The sequence below is a fragment of the Octopus bimaculoides genome, chromosome 19, assembly GCF_001194135.2.
Source record: "Octopus bimaculoides isolate UCB-OBI-ISO-001 chromosome 19, ASM119413v2, whole genome shotgun sequence".
Taxonomy (NCBI): domain Eukaryota; kingdom Metazoa; phylum Mollusca; class Cephalopoda; order Octopoda; family Octopodidae; genus Octopus; species Octopus bimaculoides.
Window position 1 is genome coordinate 23,895,012 of NC_068999.1, and position 12,330 is coordinate 23,907,341.

Genomic DNA, 12,330 nt, shown 5'->3' on the forward strand with positions numbered 1-12,330 from the left:
GTGAATGCGACATATAATAACATAATAAAAAGCAGGCCGTAATTCCTGTCTGTTTTTCGTGAGTGGAAAAATCCACTCTAATAGAGGCGAGAATAAAAACCGCGCTTGTTGAGTCGTGTTGACTATGGTTGGAGATGTTGGTAATCTGTAGTTCAGTCTCCATGGCCGTATTTGTTCTTTAGTCGGGTTCACCAGTTATAAGTTGGTAGTCCAGAATTCATGCTGCGTTTTTTCTTCGTCGGGGTCACCACTTTAGTAGAAGGTGGGTTATTGCAGCTCAGCAGGCTGCGTGATCGAATCACGTCGGGGGTCACCACTTTAGTAGAAAGTGGGTTATACATCTTTAGATGCATACCTGACTTTCCTACTATAAACTTAGAATATAACGGAACGCTGAACTCCAGACTATCAACTTAAACAACATTTTTATTCAGGTGGTGAATATATACATCTTTAGTTCTTGTTGTTACAGCTTCTGTGTGTATGAGCATAGTTGTTGGGACGTGGGTATGTAGTTGCAAGCGAGCTGTTGAGTGTAAGTCCGAAAGATGTAGAGAGACAGCTTAACACGTCCAATGCTCATGGTCGGCCGACCGTAAAAGAGATAGAATAGAAGCGGGAACGCTTGCTTGTTTAATTCCACGCATGCGTGAGACTACGCATGCGCACAGCATTACTACACGTATGTTAAGTGATAGGATATAAAAAACTTAGTTCAATTAAAAAAAAAGATACACTTTTCACTATCCAATCACCACCACCACATCCATCTCCACCCATACTATCACCACCTCCATCTCTCTACCTACACCTCTTCTCTCTCTGCCTTTCTTTAACCTCACCCTCTGCTAAAATTACATTTTTAACTCTCCTTTTCTACCTTCATCTAACTTTTTTAACCATGTAATAAATATTTATGTCTTTATTACCCAGAGGGGGACAAACAAGGACAGACAGTGCATAACTGGTACTTATTTAATTGACCCCGAAAGGATGAAAGGCAAAGTCGACCTCGGCGGAATTTGAATTCAGAATGTAACGACAGATGAAATACCACTAAGCATTTTGCCCGGCGTGCTTACATTTCTGCGAGCTCGCCACCTTTTAGCCATGTAATAGATATTACGTTCTCCTACCTCATGTCATGGATGCTTCTCTCACCTACTTTCTGTCTCACTCTTCACCATATCCTCTTTTTCTCTTTCCTTTTCCTTTCTCTTCTCTTTCCCTTGAACTAATCACGTGAAAGTGTTACAATTACATTCCCTCTACCTCATGTTATAGACGTTTCTCTCTCCTTCAATTTCTCCTTCTCACTTTTCTTTCTTCCTCTTTTTCTCTAATCACATACAAGCATTACCAATAGGCTAAGTAATGTAATGACAAGCAGAATTATTATGATATATATGCATATATCAATATGTTATATATATACATATATCAATATTATATATATATATGGATCTCTCCTTTCAGCATTCCAGAAGGCCTGAAAGAGTCGGGCTCATGCTAGGGGCCTGTGAAACTTGAAGTAGCACAGAACCGAATCAAACTGTTTTAAATAACACACACACACACACATTCATATACAGGGTATTTGGGCTAAATTTTACAGCTTGCATAAAAGGAAAAGAAATCACAATATCTCAACCAAACATAAAAGTATTTTAAAATATCAAAAAGTATTAAGTAGATTATGGCTGGGAGATAACAGTTTACTCAAAGCACCTGTTCTCAGCTTCCACCACTGCCTTGAGTTGGCTCCAGAACCTGGCACATGTGTTCCTCACTATCTCCCTGGGAAAATCTTCAAACACCTCTTTGGTCTTCACTACTAGCTCGACCTTGATGTTGCATGCAGAGCGGTTGGTGTCATTCTCTACTATGCTCCATACATAGTAATCCATAGGATTACAACTGGGAGGATTAGGAGGCTAGAAATTGGGGCTGGTGAAGTCATGTACATTCTCCAACAACTACTTCTGACCCTTTCTGGAGGTATGGCAAGGAGCTGAACCCTGCTGCCACACATGGCTTTCCAGCAGTAACGCTCTCCAGCCAGGATTTGACCACAGTCTCCAGCAGCTTTACATAGCTATCTTATACATGTGGCATGTGTGATTATGCGTGTGTGTCCAAATACTTCTATATCTGTATGTGTGATTATGCGTGTGTGTCCAAATACTTCTATATCTGTATGTGTGTGTTTGAATATGTGTCAAAGTGTACTTGCATTACATGTACTTTCGTATATCTTTATATATGTTCATGTGATTGTATGTATATGTGTATCATCATCATCGTTTAACGTCCGCTTTCCATGCTAGCATGGGTTGGACGACTTGACTGAGGACTGGTGAAACCGGATGGCAACACCAGGCTCCAATCTAAATTTGGTAGTTTCTACAGCTGGATGCCCTTCCTAACGCCAACCACTCAGAGAGTGTAGTAGGTGCTTTTACGTGTCACCTGCACGAAGGCCAGTCAGGCGATACTGGCAACAGCCACGCTCGAAATGGTGTCTTTTATGTGCCACCCGCACAAGCCAATCCAGGGGCACTGGCAACGATCTCGCTCGAAAATCCTATGGAAGCCAGTCAGGCGGTACTGGCAACGGCCACGCTCAAAATGGTGCATCTCATGTGCTACCCACACAAGAGCCAGTCCAGGGGCACTGGCAACGATCTTACTTGGCTTGCCGGGTTTTCTCACACACAGCACAGTGCATATATATATATATATATATATGCATCTATGTGTTAGTTGCCTCTCCTATCCTCCTTCAACATTTTACAAGTTTATTGGTTTTCTCCTCCACAATCATTCATTACCGCCTCTTACTCCTCCCCCTCTACTTCTATATTTTTCTTCTCCCACTACTCCTAATTTATTTATCCTTCAATCCATCAGACATCTTATCTTCTCTCTGATGAAATGTTTTCACTGAATCATTAGACTTCTTTCTCATGTTAGATATTTATTTCACAGGTTGTACTCTTCATATTACTGTTTACAAATGCAAAACAGCACTAGTTTCCTCAGTTATGTATATATAGTTTAATACATACAGTAACTAATCAATAATACCAGCATAAATCTGATTATAGACACCTACTAATAATATATGCAACCAGCTTATTAAAAAATAGTGGAGTACAGAAAGCAATTGTATTGAACAACTAAACACTTCATTTCTGCCTTGAGTCGATTGGTTGTGGAAATAAGAAGAGAAACTAGCTTAAGTTTCAAATATCACATTTAAAGTTCTTTTTTCCTTATAGAACACAAATATGAATATATATTAAGTTGCATGACAGTAAATTAAACGAGGTTAGTATAATTTTGAATAGGTGAAAGCTAGTTTTTTTTTTCTGAACAGAATCCATAGTTTACTTTTCTACTCTTGAACATTCTTAATTATTACTTTAATGTGATTGTAAAATAGAAACATGCCTCCCTCAACTTCCCATTTCTTGATTTCTAAGCCTTTGCCCTAATTATTGAATCTCGTAACTCATTGGGTCTTTATACAATATCTCAACTTTCCAAGCATGAGAGAAGTTGAACACAGTACTTCAAACTAATGAAACACTCACAGCTGCTTACAATGGAAAAATCCATTTTGTGCTTCTTATAAATTACTTTGGAAAAGTAATTTATGCAAAAAATCTTTCACACAGAAACTGAGTCCATATGATAAACAAATTTTCTATTAGAAGCTAAGAAAATAATGTTGTTTTAGGTCAAAATGCTAGATGTACTGAACCATTGAAACTTATTCTATATGCAATGTGGCCATAGAAAGGTTTTATAGAGGAAAGTAGGTGAGTGAAGTGCAGAAAAGCATTGTTTGTGTTCTTTTTATGTGAAAATGCCAAGAAAATGTGTGCAAAACAGTTTATTTTTTGCCCCTTTTGCTAACTGGGCCACAAGGTTCAATTGTCTAGTCTATGTTAGCTGCAATTTCAAACAGACTAGTCACCAATTCATGGCTGACAGCTGGTAGGAAATTGCTGAGACAATGTTGGTGTCATTGTTAAACATAATTTGTTGTAGCAGTGTTGGCATCTGCAATATTTGTATTTTCATTGGGCATTAACACTTTGAAGTGGTTGTGAGACTCTTTTGCTGTTGAATTTAGCAATTTTTAGTGGTGGTATTGGCACCAAGTTTTCCATAATGTCTTTGGCTTAATTGAATTGATGTAGCATCTTTTGGCAGCCATTTCTAATGTCATGGTTTCCAGTGTAACTTAATTAAATGTCAGTGTCGCCAATTTGAAGTATATTTGAGCATCAGATTCAGCAAATATAGACTGTAGTTTCATGTTAGACACCAATATTACCAATGTAACTCACTCTGACTGTCATTTCTAGCATTGTGGTCTCCAATGTGGAAGCTTGATTAAATGTCAGGGTTACCAATGCTGAAGCTAGTTAAATGGCTGGTGAATATTTGATTATGCTGCATGTTGTTACTCATATTAAAACCAAGGCTGTTTGAAACTTTAGATGAATCATTTATTTACATAAAAGTGTAGAGATTAATTGCCAAAGGCTATATTACCAGTATTAAATTATGTATGTATGTATGTTGGCTATTAGAGCGCTAGATCATCATGTAGGGCAAGAGGTGAAAATTAAGAATGTCTTGTGTCATTGCTTGGAGAAGTGAGAATATTATATTCATGGTAGACAAAGCAATTCTTCTTAACCTGAGGTCAAGCAGCTGATCAAGAATCCTATTTGTCTGTCTCCTATGTGACCTCTTAACCACTGCTTCTCTGTTTCTACTGCACGTCTCAGCCTTCTACTCTGAAAGGTTGGCATGCACCTCAATTTACGGCTATGTTTTGGTGGGAAACTCAAGAAAATTTTCATTCAAAATCATATAATTAAATGATTGCAACTAAAATACAAGTGGTCAGAATCCAGAGCAAGCCACTTGATGTGTCCAATTTGTCATTACTGAGCTGATATAGTTTCAATAAAAGTCTGTTGGGCACAATAATTATTAGTAATAATAAAATATTGAAAACAAGTCAAATTATCGTCACAGTCTGTTAGTAGAAACTTATGAAAAATTCCTTTGGGTATATTGGCAGTTGTGTAGGAAGGCCACATCATCTCATTATACCGCCTTCCCCAGTATACATAGCGCACACCCCATATGTCTTACATTATTTACTGATTGTGCTATGTTTAAGATGATTTAAATTATTTAAATGAAAATCTTTCTTGAAAGGATTGAAAGAATATTAATACATTTTCATCTACCTATCAGCTATTTGCAATGAGTGGATGACAACAAAACTATAGCAATAGTCACCACCCTGGTGGTCGATTGCAGTTATGCAAAATATCACAGCCAGAAATCCGTGTTTTAACCTTCTGTGTGACAATTCTCATGGCCAAAACATAAACTACTATACAGTTACTTTGAAAGAAGATAAAACTGAATGAAACACGGCACTCCGATTACATATTTATATAAAATAAATTTATGGTTTTATACTTTATTCTAAGTATGTCACAACATTAGATTTACACGCACAGATACTTTTTTTCCTATGAAACTACTTTCAAATATCGTTCAATAAATGTATAATGGCACAAACTGAATTCCCTTTTTTCTTCTAAAAAATCTATAAAATAGGGGTGCGTCTTATATGCTAGCGAATACGGCAATTGCACATTGAGGGAATTCTTGTCCATGAATTGCATCGATAATCTTGGTTAATAAAATTTTTTTTAACTCACTGTCTATTGTAAAGGAGAGACCCTGCTGTTATAATACTTTATACTGTTGGAATAGTTTTCACTTCATAATCAAGTATTTGACAATTTTTGCTCTATGCCTTTCTGTTAGTGATGACATTCTCAGAAAACTCGTACCTGACCTATATACGAGTTTCATAAAAACTAATTGCAACAACTACTGAAGCACTGAACTGAACAACTTCTAAACCTTGAATGGTATAATGCGCTAACTAAACAAATATGACCCAACGCAGCTGTTCAATCTAAATTGCGTCACAAATTGTTGGTAGGATTCAGTATAGAGTTAAGTCCCTTGAAATTGTCATGCTGGCCACCATTCGACTCACCGTTTCTCTGCGGTGACGTGTAGCAGCCATTTTCGTCCTATAAATATTTCTTGTTGGTACACCCGGAAACAATCTCTTAGTAACATTGTAGCATATTTTTATATTTACGTTTATCGTTAATTATTGCCCAAAATGGTACTATTGTTTATTTATTCGTTAGTTTGCATGTCATGTATCCCACCTATTTTAAGTTTTTACCTGCCTGGACTTGCTCCTGTTACTTACTGTGAGAAAGGTAAAACTACAGCAACATGTAAGGTGAGTCTTGATAAAATCAAATATTTACTTATATGTTGATTTTTAGTTATCTAATTCTTTTAAATTATTTCTATTATACGTAAATTAGTCATCATCGAAATATCACAAGATAATTTATTGTATCCAACATGAAAATAATTTGACCGAAGTTTAAAGTAACTTCTTGACATTTTCATCTCAATTTTATTTTCATAATTATTTTCCCGTAAGTCGTAAAACTGAACAACATGAATATTTATTTATTTTGGTTTGTTAGTTAAACTACATTTTAGAAAATATACCTGATGTATCGTTGTGTTTCACAAACAAACACGGAAAAGTAAACATTTTAGAGTTGATTACTTATTAAATTCCCACTTTGATCGAATAAATAAAACAGTATGTAAAAAAAAATGTTTTTTTTACTACTTCGAACTTACATTTTACGAAGCTGATTATGAACATTAAGATATCAAAATGATGTTCGAATATCTTCAGTTGGGCAAATATTTGCCACACCCATTGTCACCACCTTGATGTTTGCAATCCTTTCCCTTTTTTCCAATAGTTACATCTACAATATTTATTTTAAAAGTAGGATGGCAGTACTCCAGTGTCAGTACATATTACAATCAAAATGAAGCCTCACAAATATGTTGATTTGCCATTATCGATCTATATAAATCTCTTTAATAACCGATTTACCTAAGTTTTTACATTCAGTTGTTTTTCTCGGCAGTCATTATTTCACTCTCTGGAGATGGTGACCATTTTGTAACCCCTCCCTTTGAAAGTTCAATTTCCACTCATAGGCCGGATTTGGTTGTAGAAACATTAAAAAAAAATAACTTTATATTATCCGTTTATCATCATAACCTCATACGAGAACTTAGGCAGTGTGTGGAGTAGTTAAATGCATGGACATAATGGTTTTGTGGGATCAAACATGTAAGCAGAACACCACTGACAACGAGTTAGTTTTTCTTTTTCTATCGTGTATTTTGTGTTAAATAGCGTCGTTGTTTATAGATTTCCAACTGGCAAATCACTGGTTCACTACATTTCCGATTGTGAAAGTGACAGGAGGGTACCATTTGGGCGAAATAATCACCACAAAGTATTTTTGCTCGCCGTACAGTTTATATCCGTTAATTTCTTGTTTTCGTCACACAAACACAGAAGCGCTGGTACGGCTATGTCTTTTAGAAGTTCGCCTCATAGACATGTGGTTCCGGGTTTCTACTGTAACTTCGGGTTTACTTAATGCCTTATAAATGGACTTGAGGTGCTTCTCGTTTCCAGAGCCCTTTGAAAGTGAAGGTATTTTTTACCTTGTCAAAAGTAGGTGTAACCTTACAAAACAAACTATGCCGGTTAGTTGTAAAGTATTCAGTTTCGTGTCGTTATTGATGTTGGATCCATCAAATATTTTAATTACATTCCTAATTAACGTGGGCAACGCATGACTATTAACTACTTACAATGTGTATTGAATGTTAATAGAAGAGAAAACGATTAACAGCAAATATTTGAGACAATTACTTTTCCATCGCATTTGACTCTCTTCCAACACAATCGTCCTCTTTCTGGTGAGGATATGAAGCTCATTGGAGACTGTATCGTGCACATGGTACCTATACATATCTATCAAATGAGTTTGGTGCAATAAATTATCATTGCGAACAGACATATTTTCCTAAGGAAAACAATCTCCTTGTGCAAAGACATTGACCTCGTGTATTATTATCGGGCGTGTGACGTGGTTAGTATCAAAATAGTAGTCCATGAAAGCTCTTTTTCTTTTTGATTTGGAAAACAACTTCTGACGAAGTAAATACTTCCATGGGGCCCTGGAAATGAGGAAACACTGGAATTTGCTTGAGGGATGCCTGTTTTATGTGTGTGCGTGTGTGTGGAACATGGCTGTATGATTAAGAAATTCATTTCCCAACCACATGATTTCTGTTTTATGTCCACCAAATCCTTGTGAGTGGATTTAGTTGATAAAAACTGAGAATAGGCCGTCACTCTAGATGTATACACTAGTGTGTGTATGGGTGTATGTCTGCATGAGTGTTTACGTTTGTGTTTCTCTGAAAATCACCGACCTAAAAGTGGTGACGTTTTTGTAATTTGTTCTGTCAACAAATTGTCTGCTAGCTTTTCACTTCCAAAATGGCATGAAATAAATAATATCTTACTTTGAAATTAGGTAAGGGTTACCAACAGGAAAGATATGCAACTGTAAAACTGCCTCACTAATATATTTGTATAACCCATGGCAGCATGGAAACAACATGTAAAATGAATGATTTATATGTATATTGGGGTTGTACTGAAAGTAATGCTAATGTAAACATTCCATTTTTTATTAAGTGACATAGGTCGTTCAAATTGCACATGTGGTAGAATAATTCTTCTCTGCAAAAGTACTTCTCAACATAGTCTGCATCACAAGCAATGCATTTGTGCCATCGTTTTACACACATACACACAAACAGGTTTCTGCTTATTTTCTGTCAACCAAACTCTTGGATCCTCTTTGAAAAATTTCAGGTGTGCACTGTTATACCAATTTCATGACTGCTTTCATCTTCTTTGTGTCATCAAATTGTTATCCCCACCAAGACTATCTTTCATTGAACTGAATAGGTAGAAGTCAGAGGGCATCAGGTCCAGGATAGATAGGGGACTACTGACCAGTCCACATTGCTTTCACTTGATTTCTTGCCAAAGATGTATGTAATCATGTACTGTTGTGGTGAATGTGGACCACTTTCAGATTCTTGTTTAACTTCTTCCTCCTAAAGGCTAGTTTAAGCTTTTTGATTGTCTCAATGTACTGAAAATCAAGAAAACTGATGTCCTTGTCATCTCAAAAGACAATCACCATAATTTTCTTTGCCAATTGTCAGCTTTTGAACTTCTTAGTCCTTGGAGAAGAGGTATGACTATTCCATGAACTTAACAATAGTTTCTAGGTCAAAAAGATACAGCCTCATTTTATTTCTTGTTGCCAAATCAGGAAAAAAAAATGCTTGTCATTATTGTTTTCAGATACTTCAAGCAGAGCTGATCAAAGCAGAGTTCATCCTTCTCTCCTTCAAATCAGGTGTCAACTGCCAATGTACCCAAAGTCCAGTTGTACCTCAAGCTTGTTTTGGAAGGGTATCCAGCCATAGAAATCTACACAAAACTGTGATTGTGATTCATCTTTCTGCATGAATCAATTTGTTCACTTACCTGCAACTCGTGTCAGTCATCACAGCTGATGGTGTGGTTTTCAATGCTGGATTCTCCTTTAAACTTTCTTATCCATCTGTGTAAATTTTTCTTACCAATGGTATCATCCATATAAACAACCTGTAACTTTGCTGGGTGCTTCATCTGTGGTATCAGTACAAATGAGGTTCCCTTGTAACTTGCAAGACTGAAGAGCCTCTTTTGCTGAGGCGGAGGAGAGGAGATAGGATGGTCCTTTAAACAAGGTGTTGAGAAGTTAAAATATGATGGAAAGAGCAGGGACATGTTTACTGTTTGTGGAGGAGATTTATGGTGACCTTCTAATTTACATGGGTGGATGAGAGGAAGCTGGAGTGGGTCTCAAACAGTGGTAAATATGATAACAAGAATGTACGCTTTTGGTAATATGTTCATGAGGACATATGTGTTGAAAATAGTGTGGATATAGAATCAGGGAGGGCAAAGGTAAGTATCATACGGTTTGCTTTTTTAACTTATTTAGCAAGCACTTTGCATGGGTTAAATTATTCTCCCTTGTCATATTTGATATAAACTAACTCCTCCACATCATGTACAGCTTGTATCAGCTATCCTCATGCACAACTCATCTGCTGGTGTATTCTGAAACTTCGAGGTTCTTTGCAATGGTTCTGATTGACTTTCCAGAGTTTTTATGAATTATTTCTTGGATTTTCTAGACAAAGTTCTATGTGCTGATGGTAGTAGGACCCTGTGCATGCATTTTGCATTTAGCTGATTTAGCTGCTGATGTTGGATCCCTGTCAGTCGGTTCCAGGTCCTTTCAAACTATGATGACAAAAGATTGGGTAACTTACAGGAAGTATCACTATGCTGAATTTTTAAGGTAATGATTACAGTCTGACTTTTCATTTGCTGAGTCATCGTGATGTCTGACACTATCTGACAAGTAAGGTAGAAAAAAAAAAGAACTAAGAAGAAAGTTAGAGCTCTTGAAAGATGTGTCCTTAAAAATGTGGCAAACATTGTAAATATCTGCAAAAAAAAAAAAAAAAAAGAAAAGCAGAGGGCTATATCATGAAATATAAGCATCCAGCCCATACTGTAAAGTGGTTGGCATTTGGAAGGGCGTCTACCTGTAAAAACCATGTCAAAACTGACCTCACCCATGCTAGTGCCATATAAAAAGTACTCAGTCCACTTTGCAGATTGGTTGGTGTCAGCAAAGGCATCCCGCCATAAAAAAAAACTTGCCAAAACAGACACAATAGCCTGGAGTAGTCTTCTACCTGGCTGGCTCCTACTAACTTGTCCAACCCATGCCTGCATGGAAAGTGTACGTTAAATGATGATGACAATGACACAATGTATTTGAACATATACAGACTTTAACAATGTTCTGAATTTCTCATATTGTCAATAGAAGGATTATTGAAAAGAAAGGAGTGTTTCCATTAAGCAACCATACACATGTTTACTAATGTGCACATAATGATACATACTCTCCTCTACAAATCCCTTCCCATTATCATACTATACAGCAACCAGATTTCTCAATTTACTACTACTGTTCTGCCCTTCCTGCATATGTATCCATCATTGTATGTGAACATATAAATCTTTTGGTATTCAAAAAATAGCGGTAGTCACCAAGTATATTGTATAAGTCCATTGGGTTCAGTAGGTTAATAGGTCTACATGGTCTGTTCAGGGCATGCACCTTGCATTCCACAGTAGAGTGTATTTTATTGTATGTAATCTGGGTTATTGTTCTGGGCATTGTACATTGTTGATAGGATGATGTTTAGGATTTGGGTTCATGTTTTCCATTATTACAACTTGTTCCTAGCATTCTTACAATCTGGTATGCCATATAAATGTTCAGACAGGGCATATACATATGGGGATAGGATAGGAAAGGGGCTCATGAATGGGTATGCAGTCAGAGAAGTACAGCTAAAGTGTTTTACTAAATCATATAATGTTTATGTGTGTCCATGTCTTTGTATATATATATATATATATATGCACAGGTGTTGATATGTATGTATATGTGTGTATATATGTATATGTGTATACATATATGTATGTATATGTGTATACATATATGGATGTATATGTGTATACATATCATCATCATCATCGTTTAACATCCGATTTCCATGCTAGCAAGGGTTGGACGATTTGACTGAGGACTGGTGAACCGGATGGCTGCACCAGGCTCCAATCTGATCTAGCAGAGTTTCTACAGCTGGATGCCCTTCCTAACGCCAACCACTCCGAGAGTGTAGTGGTGCGTTTACGTGCCACCGGCATTAGGGCCAGTCACGCAGTACTGGCAACAGCTACGCTCAACATGGTGTTTTTCACGTGCCACCGGCACAAGTGCCAGTAAGGCAATGCTGGTAACTATCACGCTCAAATGGTGCTATTTACAGGCCACTAGCACGGAAGCTTGACAGCTGCTCTGCCAATGATCATGCTCGGACAGTGCTGTTAGTGCTCCCCTGGCACAGGTGCCAGTCATTGACTATGGTTCAATTACGATTTCGATTTCACTTGCCCCAACAGGTCTTCGCAAGCAGAGTTTAGTGTCCAATATATGGATGTATATGTGTATACATATATGGATGTATATATATATATATATATATATATAAGTGTATGGATGTATATGTGTATACATATATGGATGTATATATATATATATATATAAGTGTATATATGTGTGTGTGTATATATGTATATATGTGTGTATATATGTA

The 12,330-nt window shown here is 36.8% G+C and overlaps 1 protein-coding gene across 1 annotated transcript in view; it reads left to right on the forward strand.

Annotated features, from left to right (window-relative positions):
* Positions 1-6,078: 6,078 nt before the first annotated feature.
* Positions 6,079-12,330, forward strand: part of LOC106873103 (transmembrane 9 superfamily member 2) — a 66,432-nt gene continuing 60,180 nt past the window's right edge. Inside the window, exon 1 of the mRNA XM_014920331.2 lies at positions 6,079-6,364. Within this exon, the coding sequence (XP_014775817.1) occupies positions 6,239-6,364 (126 nt within the window). The 5' untranslated portion in view covers positions 6,079-6,238. The remainder of the gene's footprint in view (positions 6,365-12,330) is intronic.